The sequence below is a fragment of the Schistocerca cancellata genome, chromosome 1 (genome assembly GCF_023864275.1).
Source record: "Schistocerca cancellata isolate TAMUIC-IGC-003103 chromosome 1, iqSchCanc2.1, whole genome shotgun sequence".
Classification (NCBI taxonomy): Eukaryota; Metazoa; Arthropoda; class Insecta; order Orthoptera; family Acrididae; genus Schistocerca; species Schistocerca cancellata.
This window is the reverse complement of record NC_064626.1, coordinates 594022220-594047444: the sequence shown is the minus strand read 5'-3', so window position 1 is coordinate 594047444 and position 25225 is coordinate 594022220. Positions and strand designations below refer to the sequence as shown.

The 25225-nt window shown below is 40.4% G+C and overlaps 1 protein-coding gene across 3 annotated transcripts in view; it reads right to left on the bottom strand.

The window, feature by feature from the left end:
- The window catches only part of LOC126182079 (dipeptidyl peptidase 9), a 191777-nt gene that overhangs the window by 9248 nt on the left and 157304 nt on the right, over window positions 1-25225 (bottom strand). For all 3 annotated transcript variants that reach the window (XM_049924822.1, XM_049924823.1, XM_049924824.1), the window contains 3 exons: window positions 21878-21997; window positions 20397-20549; window positions 9103-9245 (listed from right to left, as the gene is read on the bottom strand). In XM_049924822.1, coding sequence (XP_049780779.1) covers window positions 9103-9245; window positions 20397-20549; window positions 21878-21997 — 416 coding nt within the window. The remainder of the gene's footprint in view (window positions 1-9102; window positions 9246-20396; window positions 20550-21877; window positions 21998-25225) is intronic.

The window sequence follows — 25225 nt, the reverse complement described above, 5'->3', positions numbered from 1 at the left end:
TCTTTCCCACCTACTGGCACCTTTCTTTTTTGATGTTCTTCACAGTGAAACTTTACATTGCTTTACGTTTTTAGGCAAGCTTTCTATTGCTAAGTCCAGGGATGTGTGAGGAGCCTATAGCTTCCCATGTCAGGATGTGTGTTAAGTTTCAGACTTTTTCGAAAATTTGTTGCTAAGCCTTACTGTACTGTGTGTGTTTTATCGATGCAGCTATCACTGGTTTAGCTGTGTCCAGCATTTAAGAATAATTTTTGCCCATGACAAAACTTTTTTTTAAACTGATTGCCAATTTACTTTGTGCGTATTCCTCACATAGTGCAATGGCAGCAGGGAACGAGTCTGTCATCCCTGGTTGGTTGTGTTGCATGATAAGAACACATTTAGAAGTAATGGATTCAGTGTAACTATTCGCGTCACGTTTCTATGGTCTTGAAGTTTCAGTGTAAAGTGATTAATGTTTTATTGCGGCATACATAACATTACTAAAACTAGTTTGTAGGAAGTGATCATTTCAGTCTTACAGTCTGGCTTCTGCTATTAACCCTAATCAACTGAACCTGTCATTGTCTGGTTCCTCAAATTACCAGTAAAGAGAGAATATAATTAGATATTTGGAGGTGAAGAAGAGTAATATACACTGATCAGCCAAAACATTTTGACCACTATCCACCAAGATCTTGGATGCTGCCTGATGGTACTGCAGGCACGACGTGGCAACAAAAGTACGTAAGCAGAGCAAACATGGACAGGGATCACCCTAGTGAAGACATGGGCTACAAATGGGAAAATCTGTTGAGATAAGTGACTTTGGCAAAGTGCAGATTAATATTATGCAGAATCTGTGACTGAGCACCTTGAAAATGGAGAAGCTGGTTGAATGGTTACATGCTACTGTCATGAGCATCTACAGAAACAGGGACAGTGAAACTACAACTAGGCATTAAGTGGTTGGACATCCACAACTCTTGACAGATTGTGGGGTTCTGAGGCTTGTCTGCTATGTAACGTAGGATATATGGCGATCTTCAGCATCTCTGCTGAAAGACACGATACCGGTGCATGCACAAGCGTTTCAGAGCACATGATGCATCATATCTCGTTGAACAAGGAGCACCACAGCAGTCCACCCCTACGTGTTCATGTGTTGACCCAACAACATCATCAATTGTAATTGCAATGGGCAAGGGGCCATCAGGATTCAACCGTTGATCGATGAAAATGTGTCGGCTTTTGTGTGAATCACATTTTTGCTACAATACGTCCATGGTCATCTCTACAAACGCTGACACTGAGGTGAAAGGCAGCTTGAAACAAGCAGCACATCACGTACACAGGTTGGTGGGAGCAGTATTATGCTATGGGAGACATTCTCCTGCACCTGCATGGGGTGTGTTGTAGTAATTGAAGGCACACTGACAGCTGCATCCCTTCACGCTTGATGTCTTCCCCAACAGCAATGTCATCTTTCAGCAGTATAACTGTCCATGTCTTGGAGCCAGAATCATGCTACAATGGTTTGAGGAGCATTATAGTGAACTCACTTTGATGCCTTAGCAACAAAAGTCACCTGACATTAATGCTGTCGAACTCATCTGTCTCGCTGCTGGGTGCAATCACCAGGTACAGAAACCAGTCGCCCTTATTTATGTGAATTACATACCTGTGTGTAGTCATCTAATGCCACATACCTCCGCCAACCTACCAATAAACTGTCTGATCCCTCAAATGCGGAATCAGTTATGTATTTACTTCCAAAGACGGACAAAAGAGCTATTAAGCAGGTAGTCATAATGTATAACGTTTTTGCCAATGTATAACATTTTTGTCAATTCACATCACCCATCAAATGTCATGATATAATCTTTCACCACAAGTGACCTCTGTACTACCCAAGTACAGACCTCTGATCTCAGAGCATGGAACCTTGGTTGTCTGCAGATTCTTGTCATCTGCGTAGTCTACCATGCAGTAATTAAGTAAAACATTTTCCACCAATCTGTATGTTATAAAGAATTCTTTACTTGTTTCTGGTTTTCAACTTTATATCAATGTGCGTTGTATATCGCTGATGTGGAAGCAGACTGGACAGTATTCTCATTTCAATTTCTCATAACATTTCATGGCAGCCGTGTTATAATTAGGCAAGAAACGAAATACGAGCATCTTTGGCCGGTATGTTCAGACAGTTGGAGCTTAATAGCCAGATAGTATAGAGATGACTGGGTACCCCCCTTCTACAAGTGCCAAAATTTCACCATTATTTTAGTATCAAGTATATTGTTAACGAATCTATACAATGGCCATATCACTGCCTTATATGGTGATAAGTTTACATGTTTTTCTACTTTTATACAGGGTGAGTCACCTAACGTTACCGCTGGATATATTTCGTAAACCACATCAAATACTGACGAACCGATTCCACAGACCGAACATGAGGAGAGCGGCTAGTGTAATTGTTTAATACAAACCATACAAAAATGCACAGAAGTATGTTTTTTAACACAAACCTACATTTTTTTAAATGGAACCACGTTAGTTTTGTTAGCACATCTGAACATATAAACAAATACGTAATCAGTGCCGTTTGTTGCATTGTAAAATGTTAATTACATCCGGAGATATTGTAACCTAAAGTTGACGCTCGAAACCTCTGACGTCCAGTTGAGTGTTGTAACAAACACGGGCCATGGTCGGCGAGCAGCATCTGCAGGGACATGTTTACGATGACGACCGTGTTTACGAGTGTGGCTGTAGTGCACTGTTGTGATTTGGTCTAGCTGTCGCAGTGTCCACATGTAGCGCTTGCTGCTATTGTTACTCTGCATTCGTCTCCGCACGCAGACGAACTGTAGTACACCGTGTTACCAGATGTCTGTGATAGTGTAGTGTTCTAGGAACTGTGACCATGGTGTATTCGAACTCTGAAAAGGCGGAGATGATACTCATCTATGGCGAGTGTCAACGAAATGCAGCTGAAGCCTGCAGGGTGTATGCAGAACGGTACCCGGACAGAGAGCATCCAACGTGCCGCACACTGCAAAACATCTACCGCCAACTGTATGCAACAGGTATGGTCGTAGCATGCAAACGGGTCCGTAACAGGCCCGTCACATGAGAAGTGGGTGCAGTTGGTGTGTTAGCTGCTGTTGCCATGAACCCACACATGAGTACACGGGCCATTGCGAGAGCCGGTGGACTGAGTCAAAGTAGTGTCATGCGCATACTGCATCGTCACCGCTTTCACCCGTTTCATGTGTCGCTACATCAGCAATTACACGGTGATGACTTCAATCATCGAGTGCAATTCTGTCAATGGGCATTGACAGAGAATGCGTTGCAGTTCTACTTGTTTACCGATGAAGCGGGTTTCACATACCACGGGGCAGTGAATCTACGGAACATGCATTACTGGTCCGTGGACACTCCTCGCTGGCTCAGACAGATAGAGCGACATAGACCGTGGACTGTAAATGTATGGTGCGGAATCATTGGCGACCACCTCATTGGTCCTCACTTCATTGCAGGGGCCCAAACAGCTGCAACATACATCGCGTTTCTACAGAATGATCTGCCAACGTTGCTCGAAAATGTCCCACTGGAAATGCGTCGACGTATGTGGTATCAGCATGATGGTGCACCTGCACATTCCGCAATTAACACTAGGCTGACCCTTGACAGGATGTTCGATGGGCGTTCCATAGGACGTGGAGGACGCATAAATTGGCCAGCCCGTTCTCCTGATCTTACACCTCTGGACTTCTTTCTGTGGGGTACGTTAAAGGAGAATGTGTACCATGATGTGCCTACAACCCCAGAGGATATGAAACAACGTATCGTGGCAGCCTGCGGTGACCTTACACCAGATGTACTGCGGCGTGTACGACATTCATTACGCCAGAGATTGCAACTGTGTGCAGCAAATGATGGCCACCACACTGAACATCTATTGGCCTGACATGTTGGGACACACTCTATTCCACTCCGTAATTGAAAATGGAACCCACGTGTGTACATGTACCTCACCCCTCATGGTAATGTACATGTGAATCAGTGAAAAAAGACCAATAAAAAGGTGTTAGCATGTGGACGTAATGTGCTGTTCCAGTCTCTTCTGTACCTAAGGTCCATCACCGTTCCCTTTGGATCCCTACGTAATTCGGTGCTCTCCGATACACACGATCGAACAGCGGAGTAGTTGTACTCAAGCATCAACTTTAGGTTACAATATCTCTGCATGTAATTAACATTTTACAATGCAACAAACGGCACTGATTACGTATTTGTTTATATGTTCAGATGTGCTAACAAAACTAACAGGGTTCCATTTAAAAAAACGTTGGTTTGTGTTAAAAAACACACGTCCATGCATTTTTTATGGTTTGTATTAACCAATTACACTAGCCCCTCTCCTCACGTTCGGTCTGTGGAATCGATTCGTCAGTATTTGATGTTGTTTACGAAATATATCCAGCGGTAATGTTAGGTGACTCACCCTGTATAACAGATGCATGATCAGGTTTCACAGATTCTGAAATACCTTTACTTTGTTCTTATGGTTTTGATGGTGACTGTAACTCTAAAACAGTTATTTCTTCAAATAAAATGAAATGACACCAAAGACTGAATTCTATAATCTAATCTGCATCCACACCAATATTCCACAAGCCACCATACGGTGCATGGCTGAGGGTACCCTGTACCACTACTACTCATTTCCTTTCCTGTTCCACTTGCAAATAGTATGAGATAAAAACAACTGCCTATATGCCTCCAAATGAGCCCTAATTTCTCGCATCTTACATGCAATGTATGTTGGCAACAGTCAGCTTCAAATGCCAGTTCTCTAAATTTTCTCAACAGTGTTTCTCGAAAAGAATGGTGCCTTCCCTCCAGGAATTCCCATTTAAGTTTCTGAAGCGTCTCTGTAACACTTACGTGTTGTTCATAACTACCGGTAACAAATCTAGCAGCCCACCTCTGAATTGCTTTGGTATCTTCCTTCAATCTGACCTGGTACAGATTCCAAGCACTCAAGCAGTACTCAACAGCAGGTTGCACCGGTGCCCGATATGTGGTCTCCTATACAGGTGAACTACTCTTTCCTAAAATTCTCCCAATACACCAAAGTCGACCATCCCTACCACAGTTCTCTCCCACCCTTTTCATCTCATATTGCTTCGCAACGTTACGCCCAGATATTTAAACGACTTGATTGTGTTAAGCAGGTCACTAGTAATACTGTATCCAAATGTTACAGGTTTGTTCTTCCTATTATCCACGTTAACTTAAATTTTTCCACATTTAGGGCTACCTGCCATCCATAACACCAACTGGAAATTTTATGTAATGCATCTTGTATCTTCCTGCACTCACTCAACTTCGACACCTTACCGTACACCATGGCATCATCAGCAAACAATTGCAGATTACTGCCCACTCTGTCCACCAAATCATTTATGTATACAGAGAATAGCAGCAGTCCTACCGCACTCCCCTGGGTCACTCCTGCCAATACCCTAGTCTCCAATGAACACTTGCTGTTGAGGACAACACACTAGATTCTATAACTTCAGAAGTCTTCGAGCCACTTACATATCTGAACTTATTCCATATGCTCATACCTTTGTTGACAGCCTGCAATGGGGCACTGTGTCAAATGCTTTCCGGAAATCTAGAAATATGGAATACGCCTGTTGCCCTTCATCCATAGTTCTCAGTATATCACTTGAGAAAAGGGTTGGCTGAGTTATGCACCAGTGATGCCTTCTAAAACCATGCTGATTCATGGACGTAAGCTTCTCAGTCTCATGAAAGTTTATTATATTCGAACTGAGAGTATGTTCAAGGATTCTGCAACAAACAGTAGTTACGATATATTGGTCTGTAATTTTGCGGGTCCGTTCCTTTACCCTTACTGTATACTGCAGTTACCTGCTCCTTTCTCCGGCCGCTTGGGATTTTGTGCTGTGCAAAAGATTTGTGATAAAAGCCAGCTAGGTAAGGGGGCAAGACCATACAGTGAACTTTGTAAAATCGAACTCGGATTCCATCCCAGCCTGGTAAAGTCCAACAAGGTAACACTGTTAGCGACGTCACGGTAGAGCATTGTAAAGAAGTAACGAGATTATGGCTGGAGGTCCGAGCGATTTTGTAATGTACCTTTAAAACTGGTAACAGAAGATTGCAGTAATTATCATGTACTAGAGGATTTCATGTCGATGAACCAATCTGTAGCAGTCTAAGAATGACAACTTTGGGCTTCTTTGATGATTATAAACTAATCAATTTACAGATTAAATCTGCAGGTTTACTTTCTGGATCGTAATGATGAAGCCAACTGTCCTCCGCAGTGATGATGGAACTGGTTCACTCTTCCCACGCTTCATTTAATGTTGAATGAGCATCAAATAATCCTCCATTAGCACATGTTCAGTTGAGGTATTTGCTACATTAATAGCCATCTAGTACATAACCATCTCACACAAGAAGAAATCAGCACAATAATGAATTCATTACTATGGCAAGCTCTCGGTCACTATAGCAGTGTATCATTTTTCTGGTCATTCCTTTTATAAATTGTAGCTGCTGGGTTACTCGTGATTTCAAAATTCTCATGGTCAGCACACCTGGATATTTCTGTTTTCCTGTTCACAGAATTATCCTCTCTAAGCAGGTTCAGTAAATATGTGCTTGACTGTGAAAGAACAACCTCACTATGAGACTGTTAGAAAATCTCAGTGTACCGCAAGGCATTTCAGCAGACAGACAAGTAAACATTTGAATTTGCATTTTGCTCAGTGTCAACTGACTGAAATAATTTACCAGCAGCATTCTGTTAAGACATGATATTGTGTTCTTATAAACTCTTCAGCTTTCTTACTGCATATTCCATGGTAACTGCTCACTTTATGAAACACTATTTCATTTCCTTGTGTTTGTTGAACAAAAAGAAAAAATCTTGCATGTTCAGGTTTCGAACTTTTACACTAATTTTCATAAAGAGCTACACCTGGAAGGACCCAACTGCACCACTGCAAATTGGATGTGTATTTTCTCACCCTCTGCTATGCTTCACGATTACGTTTGCACAGCCAGCCATGTACTCGGGGAGCACAAATAGGGCTTTTACAAGAAGTTAAGAAAGAGGACTTGCTGTGGGGATGCAGGAGGCTGGATGGTCCTATTGTTGTATTGCACACTGCACCCATCATACAGTCACCAACACGGCCAGTTGTTGGCAGCATTGGATACATGTAGGCATGCATGCACAACTTGCACCACAAGGAGGGAGGACTGACAGTGTAACCATCACGCACAAACACATCCAACAGCAACAACAGGGGACATTCAGTAGGCTGTCTTGTCTTCTATACAACATCTCATAAGTGTTAGTAGTAAGTGCTAGTACCATTATCAGGCCGATGCATGATGCAGCACTCACTGCATGCTAACTGTTATCACACTTCCCACTCACACCCATGCAGCATAGGGCATGACTTGCCTGGTGTCAGCAACAATGGGCATGGGGCCTTGCAGGCTGGCAGTCGATCATCTTTAGTGACGAATCCTGCTTGTGCCTTGGAAATGCCGACTACCGGATCCATGCCTGGAGGCAAAGTGGAGAGTGCCACGGGAAGCGACCTGTGTTCTCCCATCATGCTCACCATCAGCCAATGCAATGGGGTGGGGAGCAATATCCTAAAGTGCCTGTTCATTTTTTGTGTTCCTAACAGGCTCTGTGTCAGCTGCACATGAGGTCCTGCAGCCAATGGCTCTGACACTAATAAAAGCCCAAGCCCTATTACAACAGGACAACACCTGACCTCGTACCGCTGACACTTCCCAAGCATGCCTTTCAACTGTGGATACTCTGCCATAGCCATCCACATCATTCAACTTGTCCCTCACAGAGTATGTGTGGTGACATGGAGAACACCTTCAGGACTCCACCTCTACCCACCGATGAGTGGGAGCTACACGCTCAGGCATAAGCTGCATGGAATAATTACAGGACTACATTCAAGATCTGTACAACTCCACGCTGTGACATCTGGATGCTTCCATTTATAACGGGGAGGGGGGGGGGGGGGTCTGATGCTATACTAAAATGTTCGTTTTGTGACCATGTAGCACAATAAATATTGGTCCTTCAAAGTTTAAATGTGATGTGTGGTACCATCTACCTGCCTGCTGACAATGATCGCAATCTGCCTTATCCTTCTGGGTGCAGCTCTTTTTTATGAGAATCAGTGTACAACAGTGAATTGGTTGGTTGTTTTGGGGAAGGAGACCAGACAGCGAGGTCATCAGTCTCATCGGATTAGGGAAGGACGGGGAAGGAAGTCGGCCGTGCCCTTTGATAGGAATCATCCTGGCATTTGCCTGGATTTAGGGAAATCACGGAAAACCTAAATCCGGACGCGGGATTGAACCATCGTCCTCCTAAATGCGAGTCCAGTGTCTAACCACTGCGCCACCTCGCTCGGTAACAGTGAATTGACAAATACACGATCCAAAGCCACATGGAAGAGTTGTTATATTCAATCCACTATTGAAATAACAGAAAGCTGTTAGGCACCTACGACATATTTCTTTCTGCTTAAATTCCATCTCTTAGCAGTGAAACTCTTTAAATGAATAGAATTAATCCACTGATGAGCAGTTTCAAGTTTTATGAAATATTTCTCACAATTTTAAATTTACAGTAAAGTTAGTGAATATGAAAACTGCTTTTGCTTCTGTTTGCAAATCTTAAAGTGTTTTATATATCTTTTGTCTAACATGAAACCATGACGTGTCGCAGGTACTTTAAGCACTTTCTATTAATGCAATAGTCTGTTACAAAACTATGATGACATAACACGGTGAGAGAAATACTTGGCATGTGAGAGCCTGATTTAGTTCCAAAATGGGTAAATTCAGAAGATTCCTGGTGTTCTAACAATTCAATTCATGCATACTTCCTGAATAAAAGAAATTCCTAAATACTACAGGTGGAAATAGACTGTAGCAACTGCAAACATGAGAGGTGTTGACATCTTAGTACAACTGTATCATCATAGTCTAATGGTCATAATAATGAGAATTATGATAACTTACTCATCAGGAAACTGATTTACATAGGTCAGGATAGAACCCTGCTTGTAACCCTGCTGATTATTCTCTGGAAGATCCATATAACGCTCTGTGTAACCAGTGTCGTAAAGTGCCCATGAAGTCACTGGAGCTCCTGCTATTGCAACCTGTAATGAAATAAGACAATCACCTTTATTCCTTCTCTTTGCATGGTGACAAATTCATTTAAAATGGTCATTATATGAATAGTTGTCACTGAATTCAGTTTCCCTTACCACTTCATGCACAGCCATCACCAGGCTAATGCACACACTGCCTCCATAAGCAAATAGCAACACCTTGATAAACAATATTGTTATCACTAAAAGCAACTTTGTTTTCCAGTGGCATTTATTACGTGTTTCAGGTTTCACGTGTTTTCACTCTCATAGAATGTATCTCATATAATGAATGATTAAAAAGTAATCACTGTAGTTTATTTCAGTACCAGTCTCACAAAAGTAATTACTACCTAACAACCTGATCCAATAAAATTAGCAAATTTAAGCCCACTCACAAACTTCCTTCAACAAAATCGAAATAGATTCCATAGTTTTTGCATTGGTGATTACGAAACTCTACATTTATCTTGCTTTAGTTGTATGGCCCGACAAATTTTGTTTCAGGAAGGTGTGATAGGTCCTTCACCAGGAATCTACATAGAGCCTAACACACACGATCCAGTCCAATAAAGAGAGATAATGTTTCTGCATATGATTTCATACAAATTATGTTAGGCATTTTCAAAGACACAAACAAATTTCATAAAATATTCCACAAGCAACCGCCTTTAGACACTGATGAAAATTTATAATGAGACACCCTTGATTTCTCCCAGGAACCAACATTCACTTCGAGTAGTTCTTCCTAATTTCCAAGATATAAATCAAATTTTATCCACTTTCATCTTTCCTCTCCCCTCTCCCACTTTAATACTCTTCAACATTTTGTTTTTTCTTCTGGCTCTCTCCACATTTCTTTTTTACTATTGATACTGACAGAGCAGCTCATGAAATTTCATCTGCAAAACGTCTGAATAAATTAAATGATAGCAATAAGAATGAACACACACACACACACACACACACACACACACACACACACACACACACAGAGAGAGAGAGAGAGAGAGAGAGAGAGAGAGAGAGAGAGAGAGAGAGAGAGAGAGAGAGAGAGATATGTATATACAGGAGTTGAATCCAGGATTCTGGTCTGGGAAGGAGGGGAGGGGGCTTTGGGTGGGGGTCTGAGCTCACAGAAATTTTGGATCACCATACTATCTCCAAATTCTGTAGAGTAAACAAAGGTACCTCCTTAATCTACCATAATACAACTACAATAGAGATAAAATTTTCAAAACAGTTAAAACTGTGAAAGCTATGTTTCAAAGAATCTCTCTCTCTCTCTCTCTCTCACTCACTCACTCATTCACTCACTCACTCACTCACTCACTCTGATAAAGAAGAAGCAGATATGGTACTGTGGGGGGGGGGGGGGGGAGTGCTGCCGCATAGAAGAATTTGACAGAGCACTGAAAGACCTAAGCTGAAACATAGGCCTAGAAATAGACAACATTCCACCAGAACTACTGATAACCTTGGGAGAGCCAGCCACGACAAAACTACTCCATCTGGTGAGAAAGATGTACGAAGCAGGCAAAATACCCTCAGACTTCATGAAGAATGTAATAATTCCAATTCCAAAGAAAGCAATTGCTGACAGGTCTGAAAATTACCAAATTACCAGTTTAATAAGTCTTGGTTGCAAAATACTACCACGAATTCTTCACAGAAGCATTAAAAAAACTGGTAGCAGCCGACTTTGTAGATGATCAGTTTGGATTTCAGAGAAATGCAGGAATACGCAAGGCATTACTTACTCTACGACTTATCTTTGAAGATAGGTCAAGGAAAGGCAAACCTACGTATGTTTATAGCATTTCTACACTTAGAGAAAGCTTTTGACTACATTGACTGGAGTACTCCCTTTGACATCTTGAAAGTAGCAAGGCTTGAATATAGGGAGCAAATGGCTATTTACAACTTGTACAGCAACCAGGTGGCAGTTGTAAGAGTCAAGGTGCATGAAAGGGAAGCAGTAGTTGAGAAGGGAGCAAGACAGGTTTGTAGCTTATCCCTGACAATATTTGACCTGTACCTGAACAATTAGTAATGGAAACCAAATAAAAATTTGGAGTAGGAATTAAAGTTCAGGGAGAAGAAACGAAAACTTTGAAGTTTGTCAATGACATTGCAACTATGTCAGAGACAATAAAGGACTTGAAAGAGCTGTTGAACAGAATGGAAAGTGTCTTGAAAGAAGGATAAAAGATGAACATTAACAAAAACAAAACAAGGATAATGGAGTGCAGTCAAATTGAATCAGGTGATGCTGAGAGAATTAGATTAAACAACAAAACAAAGTACTAGATGAGTTTTGCTATTTGTGCAGCAAAATGACTGATGGCGACCAAAGTAGAGAGGATATAAATTGTAGACTGGCAATGGCAAGAAAAACATTTCTGAAGAAGAGAAATTTGTTATCATTGAATATGGATTCAAGTGTTAGGAAGACTTTTCTGAAAGTATTTGTATGGAGTATAGCTATGTATGGAAGGGAAATATGGATGATGAACAGTTTGGAGAATAAGAGAGTAGGAGCTTTTGAAATGTGGTGTTACAGAAGATTAGATGGGTAGATCATGTAACTCATGAGGAGGTACTGAATATAACTGGGGAGAAAAGAAATTTGTGGCACAACCTGAATAGAAGAAGGGATCAGTTGATAGGACACATTCTGAGACATCAAGGGATCGCCAATTAAGTATTGGAGGGAAGTATGGAGGTTAAAAATCATAGAGGGAGACCAAGAGATGAATACAGTAAGCAGATTCGGAAGGATGTAGGTCACATTAGTTATTCAGAGATGAAGAGGCTTACACAGGATAGAGTAGCATAGAAACTGCATCAAACAAGTCTTCGGACATTCCTCTATAATTCTGACAAAATGAGAATCAAACACAATGGAAAGTCCAGGATGGAGTAGAAAATCCAGGATGGAATGTAACACAAGGATTGTGCAGAGTCCAAGAACAAACCAAGCATTAATAAATACTTTTATATCATTGGTGATTACAATGTCAGTGTTTACACTGTGTCTGTATCTTCACAGTACAATGCCTTTCAGACATGCATACATGTCTGAAGGCATAGACACTGGCACTGACATGTACAGGTATGGTTGTTGTTGTTGTGGTCTTCAGTCCTGAGACTGGTTTGATTCAGCTCTCCATGCTACTCTATCCTGTGCAAGCTTCTTCATCTCCCAGTACCTACTGCAACCTACATCTTTCTGAATCTGCTTAGTGTATTCATCTCTTGGTCTCCCCCTACGATTTTTACCCTCCACGCTGCCCTCCAATACTAAATTGGTGATCCTTTGATGCCTCAGAACATGTCCTACCAACCGATCCCTTCTTCTGGTCAAGTTGTGCCACAAACTCCTCTTCTCCCCAATCCTATTCAATACCTCCTCATTAGTTATGTGATCTACCCATCTAATCTTCAGCATTCTTCTGTAGCACCACATTTCGAAAGCTTCTATTCTCTTCTTGTCCAAACTATTTACCGTCCATGTTTCACTTCCATACAAGGCTACACTCCATACAAATACTTTCAGAAATGACTTCCTGACACACAAATCTATACTCGATGTTAACAAATTTCTCTTCTTCAGAAACGCTTTCCTTGCCATTGCCAGTCTACATTTTATATCCTCTCTACTTCGACCATCATCAGTTATTTTGCTCCCCAAATAGCAAAACTCCTTTACTACTTTAAGTGTCTCATTTCGTAATCTAATACCCTCAACATCACCCGACTTAATTTGACTACATTCCATTATCCTCGTTTTGCTTTTGTTGATGTTCATCTTATATCCTCCCTTCAAGACACCATCCATTCCGTTCAACTGCTCTTCCAAGTCCTTTGCTGTCTCTGACAGAATTACAATGTCATCGGCGAACCTCAAAGTTTTTATTTCTTCTCCATGGATTTTAATACCTACTCCAAATTTTTCTTTTGTTTCCTTTACTGCTTGCTCAATATACAGATTGAATAGCATCGGGGAGAGGCTACAACCCTGTCTTACTCCCTTCCCAACCACTGCTTCTCTTTCATGCCCCTCGACTCTTATAACTGCCATCTGGTTTCTATACAAATTGTAAATAGCCTTTCGCTCCCTGTATTTTACCCCTGCCACCTTTGGAATTTGAAAGAGAGTATTCCAGTCAACATTGTCAAAAGCTTTCTCTAAGTCTACAAATGCTAGGAACGTAGGTTTGCCTTTCCTTAATCTTTCTTCTAAGATAAGTCGTAAGGTCAGTATTGCCTCACGTATTCCAGTATTTCTACGGAATCCAAACTGATCTTCCCCGAGGTCGGCTTCTACTAGTTTTTCCATTCATCTGTAAAGAATTCGTGTTACTATTTTGCAGCTGTGGCTTATTAAACTGATTGTTCGGTAATTTTCACATCTGTCCACACCTGCTTTCTTTGGGATTGGAATTATTATATTCTTCTTGAAGTCTGAGGGTATTTCGCCTGTTTCATACATCTTGCTCACCAGATGGTAGAGTTTTGTCAGGACTGGCTCCCCCAAGGCCGTCAGTAGTTCCAATGGAATGTTGTCTACTCCGGGGGCCTTGTTTCGACTCAGGTCTTTCAGTGCTCTGTCAAACTCTTCACGCAGTATCGTATCTCCCATTTTATCTTCATCTACATCCTCTTCCATTTCCATAATATTGTCCTCAAGTGCATCGCCCTTGTATAGACCCTCTATATACTCCTTCCACCTTTCTGCTTTCCCTTCTTTGCTTAGAACTGGGTTTCCATCTGAGCTCTTGATGTTCATACAAGTGGTTCTCTTATCTCCAAAGGTCTCTCTAATTTTCCTGTAGGCAGTATCTATCTTACCCCTAGTGAGATAAGCCTCCACATCCTTACATTTGTCCTCTAGCCATGCCTGCTTAGCCATTTTGCACTTCCTGTCGATCTCATTTTTGAGACGTTTATATTCCTTTTTGCCTGCTTCACTTACTGCATTTTTATATTTTCTCCTTTCATCAATTAAATTCAATATTTCTTCTGTTACCCAAGGATTTCTACTAGCCCTCTTCTTTTTACCTACTTGATCCTCTGCTGCCTTCACTAATTCATCCCTCAAAGCTACCCATTCTTCTTCTACTGTATTTCTTTCCCCCATTCCTGTCAATTGTTCCCTCATGCTCTCCCTGAAACTCTGTACAACCTCTGGTTCTTTCAGTTTATCCAGGTCCCATCTCCTTAAATTCCCACCTTCTTGCAGTTTCTTCAGTTTTAATCTACAGGTCATAACCAATAAATTGTGGTCAGAGTCCACATCTGCCCCTGGAAATGTCTTACAATTTAAAACCTGGTTCCTAAATCTCTGTCTTACCATTATATAATCTATCTGATACCTTTTAGTATCTCCAGGGTTCTTCCATGTATACAACCTTCTATCATGATTCTTAAACCAAGTGTTAGCTATGATTAAGTTGTGCTCTGTGCAAAATGTATGGTAACCATTACAAAATAAGTTTGCATCCTGAGAATATGCATTGACATCAGCTGTTTGTGACACATGGAAATTTGTGCCAGACTGGGACTCTACCCAGATTTCCCACTTGTTACAAACAACTTCGGCTATCTGAGGATGCCTCCTAGACCAATCCAAACTTCCACAAGTCACATAGTCAATTTCAGATTCCTGCACAGGGAGACAAATATTATATCACCATTTTAGCCCACTGTAACAATAATGTCTGTTTATACAGTAACAGCATTTTTGCAATACAATATCCTTTAGACAGAAGGTCCCACACAAATTTAGGTACCTGTTGCAGCAAACAGATGATGTCAATGCATACTCATTACATGCAAACTTCTTTTGTAAACATTTACTTTTTAAGTTCAACATGCAAGACTAAATAAATTTTACACAATGAGTTTATTTTCAACATATTCACAATGTCTCTCTGCTTATTTATCACATAATATTTCACTCTCTTATCTACACTGGATGTCTGGTCATGCTTAAATTTTCATCATTGGGTCAATGTGGAAACCCTATAGCACAAGATCTGGACTGTGTAGCAGGCATTGGAACATGCCCTAACAAAAATCCACTACTTCTCATGGGAAGAAGAAGAAGAAGAAGAAGAAGAAGAAGAAGAATTCTAACATATAAGCAAGCATTGATGTAGAATACTTGCACATTTGCAGCACAAATGTTTTGGCACTTGCCACTAACAACACAATAAATTTATCATTGTTCTTCCACAGCTTACAGATTTCACAATGCTCACATATGTGGGGGTGCTAAATATGAATTACCAGAAATTGACAAATCTGCAACTTTCTCTTGGCCTTCTTAGAAAAATTAATACAACTTGTACAGTCTGAACATACCCTTGTGAATCACAATATTTAGAAGTACTGCCAAAATGACATTAATAAAAATAATTAGTGTATAAATGGTGAATGTTTGTTGGTCTTGTACCCTTATACAAGTGAGAATCTCCCCTTATGTATATGGTTCTACAAATTATCAATGCAAAACTGCACAATACTCCTGTGTATTGGCTATCATTGAGCCGTGGTCAGCTCGAATTGATCCCATTGTAACAAAATAATCGATCTTCTCATACCACAGATCTTTTAGTAGTGTGTCTCATGAGCTTTGTCTCTGACTGCAGGAGGGCAGTGCAGCCAACCTACGGGAGGAGTGTGAGTGTCTTCCACCAATAGCAGGCGCCTATGGTCAGTACGACTACAAACAGCAACACATGCACAACCAGTGACCATTGGTAGTGGGGCACTACAAAGATGTGCACTCTTGAGAAGAAATTTTGTTTTCTGTTATACATGCCCCTGATTGTTTTGGAGCCGATTTGTAGGAACATGTTAAATGTCAGGACTGCAACTGCATCAGAGCAACTGCACACCAGTTGTTACTGGTGAGGATTTGCATTTAAAAACATTGAACACTGTGTCCCCTGATATCTAGTTAGCTCCTGGTCAGGCTCCGGTTATAGCCATATGCCGGTTGCAGATTCAGCTAATTGAACTGCACCTTCTCTGTGAGGTGTTGGTATTATTGTTTAATCTGAAACAAACTGAAGCTACACTTATGTATGCTCAATTATGTTTTCTGGTCATGATCTGTTGTCTGTTGAAGTGCTCTTTTAAAATTTCATTTTAGGGCTCATGGATTGTACTAACCACAATGATTCATCTGTACATTTGTTCTCCGTTGCTATGTCACAAAGAACTTGACTGCATATTTATTATTAGACCACGGATTTTAGGTAAAAACCGATTTTGTTCCCGAGTTCCTATTTGCATAAAAATTTGTATGTATGCTTTTCATGACTATTTACACTTAATAGCGTTAATTCTATAGGACCTAAATAAGCCTATTTCAACGTTAGTGCCTATTTTTCCCCATTTCGGCTTTAATATCCTAAAAAGTGCCTATTTCATCATATAAGACAGTGGCTCCAAGTTTTTCCGCACTATACGACAGATGGAAAAAAAAATATTTTCTGCCCAGCGTGCAGCAAGGTGGCTCATGCTTTGTATTTGCCTAACACTTCGGTCTTTTTTTTTATTTTTTTATATCTCTATCCCTGTTAATACCAAATACTCTTTATAGGTGTTGATTATTCATATGTAAAAAATAGATCATGGATCTTTAGGTTAAAACCTATTTTTTCCCTAAATTCCAATTTGCATATAAGTTGGTACTTGTGCGTTTCATGACAAACTAAACTGAATACCGTTAGTTCTACAGGACCTAAAATTGCGTATTTCGGTGTTGACGCCTAATTTTGCCTATTTTGACATCAAAATCCTAAAAAGTACCTATTTTGTTAATCTGACAGAGTTCTTGTGTTTTCAAAGATAAGAAAAACTAAGTAAACTTAGCGCTTTACGTCTTGCCGAAGGCGAAGGTCGTTAGAGACTGTTTACAATTCCTTTGCTTGCCTTACTACCAACAGCACTCGGCACGGTTGAATGGTCATCCATCCAAGTACGCGCCGAGCGCGACAGTGCTTAACTTCAGTGAGCGAATGGGAACCGGTCAAAGATTTGAGTTACACATTAGAATCGAACGTGGGAATACTAAATGTTATATTTGAAAATATTTCGTTTGTAGGATTCTGGCCAGCTGTGTATTTTCGCAAAGAAACGGTTTCATAGGCCTTAAGCTGAGCACGGATTAAAAAATCACAATGTTAATCGTAGACGCCCTCTATAGCTAAATTACTGCCCTTCGCGCATTTTCTCGCTGCTGTCTACAGGCAGTCCGATCAAACTACTCTGTTTCGTGAAAGGTATTATACGTGAATTTTCCGGTAGATTCCATTCGCTCGTTCAGAAGGGGCGACCATCTGTCAGGTGCCGTATGTCCAGCAACGAGTACGGTACTTCCCCTACCGCTGCCATGCACCGCAGTAAAAAAAAAAAAAAGTGTCATTGTTCACTTTTTCCCAGTGAAAGCAAATCAGTACATTGTGTAGCGACCGACGTGTTACGTGTTAAACAGATGGGAAAATTATTTTCTGCCAAGCATGCAACAAGGAGGTTAGTTGATGTTTTCCTTAGACTTTCTATTTTCCTGTCACTTAGGATTCTTTTTTATCACTATCCTTTAGTAATACAAAATACTCTTTATATGCAATTCTAAACTGCATTTCCCTTTTCTCTCGTATTAGGTTTCGAGTGTTAAGAAATTTCACTTAACTCAGCATGCAGATGGAATCGCACATAAAGCTAATGTTGAAACGAAAGTCAAAATTGAAGCAAACTCTTTTAATCAATAAATCTGGTGAATCCTCTGAAAAAAACAAGTTCTGCAGTGATTTGTGTCATGCACGTGTGGCAGCAAACATCCCCTTTCGGAAACTAGAAAACCCCATTTTCAGCAGTTTTCTTGAGAAGTATGCCATCAGTCTATTCCTGCAGAGTCAACTTTACGTAAGAATTATGTGGATTCAGCTTACAATGCTGTATTGCATAGAATACGAGAAGATGTTGGAGAATCTTGTATATGGATTTCTGTGGATGAAACTACTGACAGTCTTAGCCCTTACATTGCAAACCTGATTATTGGCAAGCTAGATTCAGATGCTCCATCCAGGGCTCATTTGATTTACTCAAAAGAGCTTGCAAAAACTAACCAACAAACAATAGCACAGTTTGTGAACAATGGGCTTAAGGTGCTATACAAAATGGAGTGGATGAGAATAAGGTGCTTCTGGCCGTCACATGCTGCTGCATATATGATAGCAGCGTTTCAACTATTAAAAGTATTCTACCCATTGATGCTGCACGTAACTTGTGTAGTGCATGGGATCAACCGCACAGCAAAGCAAGTAAGGCTACAATTTCCTAAAGTAAATAAAGTAATATCTATGGTGAAGAAAATTTTTGTTAAGGCACCATCAAGAATACAGGCATTCAAAGAACAGCTTCCAGATGTTCCATTGCCGCCAGAGCCTGTTGTCACCCGCTGGGGCACGTGGCTGATAGCAGCAGAATACTATAGTACGCATCTCTCAGCTGTCCAGAAGCTGGTTGAAAATATACTGGAGGATGCTGCATCCGTAACTGCAGCAATGGAGTTACTCAAAGATTCTTCTTTAAAACGGGACTTATCTTACATTAGGGCCCACTACACATTTATGGCAAGAATAATTTCACAATTAGAAGGCTCAAGGAGACCTATCTACGACAATATTTCTTTGCTTGAAGAAGTCAAAATGAAAATTAATGAAGCGCCAGGTGAAGTAGAGGAAAAAGTACGGGCAAAAATGCAAACGGTTTTGCAGAAGAACACTGGCCTGAAGGAGTTGTGCGCAGCTGCCGATATACTTAGTGGAAAATCCAGCACTCCTGACTGTAGCATTCCTGTCCAACATGTGCCGAAAATGAAGTACGCCCCTGACACATCTGTTAATGTAGAACGTTATTTTTCAGTGTATAAATTGATTCTGACTGACAAGCGCCACAGTTTTTCACTAGAAAACCTAGAAAAGATTTTGGTTATTTATTGTGAAGTCAACTATGTTCAGAATATGTGAAACTACGAATGTATTAATTAAACCATTGCCACATCTTTTTTACAAAGATCTTTTTCTTCCAGGAACTCAAAAATATTTGGAGTTATGTTCAGTATTAATGTTGTAGATTGCTGTGCTGTGTAACTGTGTAAATATTCATTCTCCTTGTGTTAATGACTAATAAGATGTTCATACTGTCAACACTGTGTATTTTAATTTATTTTTATTTCCTCTGCATCATTTTTATTAGAGCCTATTTTAGGTTTTATATAGCCTAAATGAACTACTGAAGGAGCCTATTTTAGGTACCTAAAACACACTTTTTTATGACCTAAAAATCCGTGGTCTATTTATCATCATAATTGGTGTGTTCTGGAATCAAGAATGGTTCTCACTATTGTTTATAAGTGTCACTCTGATAGTTACAGCTCTGTGTGTTGTCGGCTCATGTGATGGTGGAAGAATCTATTTGTTTCCACTCTGTCGAGAGTGATCCGCCTAAAATTATTTTTACTTGTAAAGATATATAATTCACATAATTTCCATCTTGTAAAATATGTATCTTATACCTATCAGATGTTACTTTATTAGCTATACCCTTTCACAAAAAAACTTCACATTACATGAGTCTTTCAATTCATTAAAACTATCCTTTCATTTTAATTCAGTCAATATAAATTCTGATTCAATTAAGCTTCAAGTTAAGTTACAAGAAGTTGAGGCATTTTTCCTTTGAGGTTTATTGTGCTGTCAGATCTGATTTAGTGTAAATAAAAGTAAACTTATCACCATCGTTTTCTAAAATTTTGCAAAAGCATACAATTTTAACTGTTGCACTATTTTGTTGTTGTTACATGTCAAATTTCCTTGCAACATGTCTCTGTGTTAAAATAAATATCTTATGAGAATTTTAAATTTGCTTACCTTACCTAACAATTAACTGGGTTCAATTATGCATTTAGCTCATGAAGTTGTTGGGTTGTTGGTACTGTATGTGCATATATGGCAGTGATATCAAGAGGCAGAGACATGAGATGCAGTTTATTAGTCTGTCATCGTTAGATATTCATTTAACCTTAATGATGAAACAAATTCCATACTTATTTTACAGTATTTTTAAGACGCAATTACTTACCTTGAAAATATCAGGATGTTGAGCAAGCCCCATAAGACTCAGGTAACCGCCATAAGACCAGCCATGGATAGCAATACGACTGGTGTCAATGTAACCCAAAGTATCTGCTAACCACAGCAATACCTCAATCTGGTCTGCCAATTCTACAGTACCCTGTAGCAATATAAATCTTACATTTATTCTTACAGTTAAGTTATAAAAGAATAATGTCATACCAACTCTGACAAGTACAAAGTATCACACTTGCCATTACAGTCCATTTCCAGTAAATTGTGAAGTGAATAGCCACATGCAGAAATTAGTAAAGAACATTTTTACTTTGGATGAGCTACATTAACTGTCAGTGTTTTACTGTTAAGCACGGCTTCCTCATAATTGTAAAAAAGTTCACATTAGCTACAAAACTAGTATTATTTATTACAACACTGACAAGCTAGCAACGACTGTAGTGGAATATGAATTGCGGAAAGAATTTGCAAGCAGATGTACAGATGCTATAAATGAAACAATGTGTGATTATGCCACTAAAAATTCAATAGTTATTGTCACGTCAGTATAACTCTGCAAGAAACACTCTCGGAACTGTGTGCCCAAATTCTCTGTATTCAGTCCCTAAATATGGCAGTTATCAAATACAAATTAAGTGTCGCATAACAAACGGCTGAAAGAAACCACCCAGAATGCATACGAAAGTCCCCACTACATGCAATACTAATCTTTGGAACAAACAATATAAAAATTAAGCTTTCCAAGACTATATGTCATGAAGCAGAAGAGAGAGTTTGTCCTTGCCCCATGGATTAGTCTGAATATTGTAGTGCTTTACTAGGGTAATACCAATGGAACTGCTATGCTTTTGCCTTCTTCTGAACACCAAGTTATAGAAGAATTTACAGTTAATGTGTTTTCAACCCATAAATTACTGTAAAATGAAGCGAGACATTTCTGTGAAAGCTCCAAGAATATTCTGTAGAATGTGACTTGTGGATGATGTATGCTTCCAACTGTGTGAATACATCATACTAGCAAATTCAAGTATATTGAAAAGCTCTAATTCTTGGATAACACCTCTTTATTTAACACATGCTCACAAGTATCCATGTGGTGGAGACTTCAGCTTCTCAAGTTTCACCTGCTGAGCACTTCTAAAATATTTCGGTTTCATAACTGACTGCAAGATGATTTACATTAGTTACTCTGAATCAACTGCCATGTGAACATTGTAGTATGTGCTGAATCAGTTTTTCATTGCAGGTGAAGGAGAAAGCAACACTTGCCATGTTTATGTACAAAATTAGGTGCTACAGAAGAAAAAGTATTATTAGAGATTTTGGTAAAATCATTGTTATGAAAAATGTGAAAATTACTGCTGCAATAGGAAAGAATGGTGTAACAAAGCAGCTGGAATTATTACAGTCATCGTGAAATGATAAACAGAAAAAACAATAATAAAGGTCTTTACTAAAAATTATTTAACTTACCATTCGGCCCTTGAGATGACTTTCAAAGAGCAGACCCCTGTGCTGTGAGCCGCGTGAATCTACAGCCACAACACAGTAACCTTGTGATGCCAACATATGCATCCGTAACTGGCGCATGCCCTACAAAAACAGATGTCTCAAAGTACACCATTCAATCTATGAACAATCAAAGCCCTAAATACTGAAACAGTAAAGAAAAAAGCCAAGTCACAAAAAAATAATGTCAGAAAGAAGATTGAAAGAGCACTAGGATCAGACATCATAAGGCCCACTTCTCCAAATATTCATTATATTTTCTAGGAAAAAGGGAATGCTGACTTTTCTTCAGCATGTGAAAACACAGCTTCTCCCACAAAATCTAATTTTCAAAATGTTCCCTCTTTCTTGTAGCTGAATTCTGCTACAGCCATGTACTTGTCTCCTAGATCAGCGCCCAGCAATGCATTAACAATAAAGGTTTAACACTGTAGGACTGAACAAGAGACCAGAGAAAGTAAAGGTTCATGCAACGGCTATTAACTTTTTTCTGCAATTTCTATTATTTTTTCTCTTGTTGGCATTTATAAATGCTAACACAAACATTTAATTGTATAGATAAAAAATCTACTCACCAAGCAGCAGCAGAGGTATAGGAAAAGTGGAAGATTTCCAGAAAGTCACCCAGAACCGCATGTCAAGGGAGACTTACTGCACGGGATGAGAATGAAAGACGGATTGTTGGGGACTGAGAGCTTAAACATGGAAGACAGGATAATACGTAAGACAGAAATTACTGCTAAAACATCATGAATGAGCAAATAAGAGTGGAAAGCTAAGTGCATTGTACGTAACAGAGGTGGGACGGGGTGGTGAAAAATAGATGCTAAGAGAATGGCAGATGTAGAAAACTGTATCAGAGTGAAGAAACGAGTAGTTCCTGTGAGGAAATGCTGAGACAGAGGAAACTAACTTAAATAAGGCCAGGTGGGTGGCGAGAACCAATGATGTGTTGTAACACTAGTTCCCACAAGCAGAGTTCTGAGAAACTGGTGTCTGGGGGAAGAATCCAGACGGCATGTGTGCTGAAACTGGCGCCGAGGTCACGATTGTCATGCTGTAGAGCATGTCTGCAACAGAATATTGTGTGTTGCCCATATGCACCCTTTGCCTATGCCCATTCATCCTAATTGATAATTTGGTGGTAGTCATGCCGATGTAAAAGGCCGAACAGTGTTTATATAACAGCTGGTATATGATGTGTCGTTTCACGGGTGGCTCTCCCTTTGATAGTACATGTTTTGCCAATTACAGGGCTGCTATATGTGGTGGTAGGAGGGTGCATAAGCCAAGTCTTGCAGTGGGGATGGTCACATTGGTAGGAGCCATAGGGTAGGGAGATGGGTGCACAAGGAGCAAAGGGTCTGAAAAGAATATTGTGGAGATTGGGAGGGTGATGAAAAGCTATTCTAGGTACGGTATGCAAAATTTCAGACAGAATGGATCTCATTTCAGGGCATGATTTTAGAAAGTCATCACCCTGCTGAAGTAGCTGATTAATACATTCCAGACCAGGATAATACTGAGTCACCAGTGGTGTGCTCAAAAGTTGTTTTTGGGTGGGATCAGCAGTACCAGTATTGGGTGTGATGGCCCAGGAAATCTGCTTTTGAACTTGGCTGGTGGGGTAATTATGTGCAGTGAAGGCTGAGGTAAGAATGGTGGTTTATTGCTACAAAGAGTTTGCATCCAAACAAATTTGTTTACCTTGGATGCCAAGGCTGTATGGGAAGGGAAAATTTGACATGGAAAGGAAGGCAACTGTCAAGGGAATCAGATAGGACCAAGTGAAATATAACGGGGAGAAGGTATTCAAAGATTCCTGGAATTTTAACAGCTTAGCCTCACCATGAGACCTTATGGTAAATATGTCATCAATGTACCTAACCCAACCAGGAGCTGAAGACTTCTGGATCCCTGGAAAGCCCCCTCCAAGTGACCCATGAAAAGGTTGGCATAGGAAGGAACCGCCCTGGTTCCCATGGTCGTACCCCTGATCTGTCTGCCCCTCAAAAGTGAAATAGTTGTTCGTAAGTATAAACACCTGCAGAGTTCTGAGAAACTGGTGTCTGGGGGAAGAATACAGATGGTGCGTGTGGTGAGTAGGAAGGCTGTCATAGGTTTGCAATCAGATGGGTGCTGACTGAGGAAATGCTCAGCAGCAGACAGACCATCAGCAGCAGACAGACAGACCATCAGCAGCAGACAGACAGACCATCAGCAGCAGACAGACAGACCATCAGCAGCAGACAGACAGACCATCAGCAGCAGACAGACAGACCATCAGCAGCAGACAGACAGACCATCAGCAGCAGACAGACGGACCATCAGCAGCAGACAGACCATGTATGTGGGGGATGTTGGTATAGAGGAAGGTGGCATCAATGGTGGCAAGCAACATATGTGGTGGGTGTGGGATGGGCACAGATTTCAGATGATCTACGAAATAGTTGGTATCTTTGATATAGGAGAGGAGTCTTTGTATTATGGGTTGTAGGTGCTGATCAACTATGCGGTGGGTGCTTTGAAGCCAGTAACTTTAGGACAGCCAGAATGATTGGGTTTGTGGATCCCAGCAAGAAGGTAAAAGGTGGAGATGTATGGCTTGGATGGGGTGAGAAGTTCTATGGGTTGAGGTGTTAGTCCTTGTGAGGGGACTGAGGTTTTAAGGAGGGACTGCAGGTCAATATGAATCACAGGTATGAGATCTTTATGGCAGATGCTGTGTGTACAGGTGCCAGACAACTGGCACAGACCATCACTAACATACTCCTGTCGGTCAACTACCACAGTAGTAGATCCTTTATCTGCTGGGAGGATAATGATAGAGTCATTAGCTTTTAGGGAACACAGAGACTGGAGTTCTGCGAAGGAAAGGTTAAGGTCATGTTGCAAGGACCTGAGGAAGGGTTGTGAAGCAATGCTGGATGTGAGGAATTCTTGTAAGACTTGTAAGTGATGATTTTGAGGTAGTGGTGGTGCATCAAGTTGGGATCGTGATCTGAACTATTCAAGGCAGGATTCAATGTCAGGTTTGCTGTTGGAAACTTCTTGGGATTGGGTTGCAAAGCAATATTTCCGATTCATATAATGTGTGAAGGGAATTAGGTCCTCCAACAAAGCAGCATGATCAAATGCAAGTTTAGGGCTGAAATTGAGGCCCTTAGATAATACAGTATTACCACACATGAACACGAAAGAGCAAGTTAATAGTGCCCATGTAGATTTCCTGTCATGTGAATATGGCTATGGCTAAATAATCTGATCTGAAAGTGATATCTGGAGCATACACAGGGCAGTCCAAAATCGTAT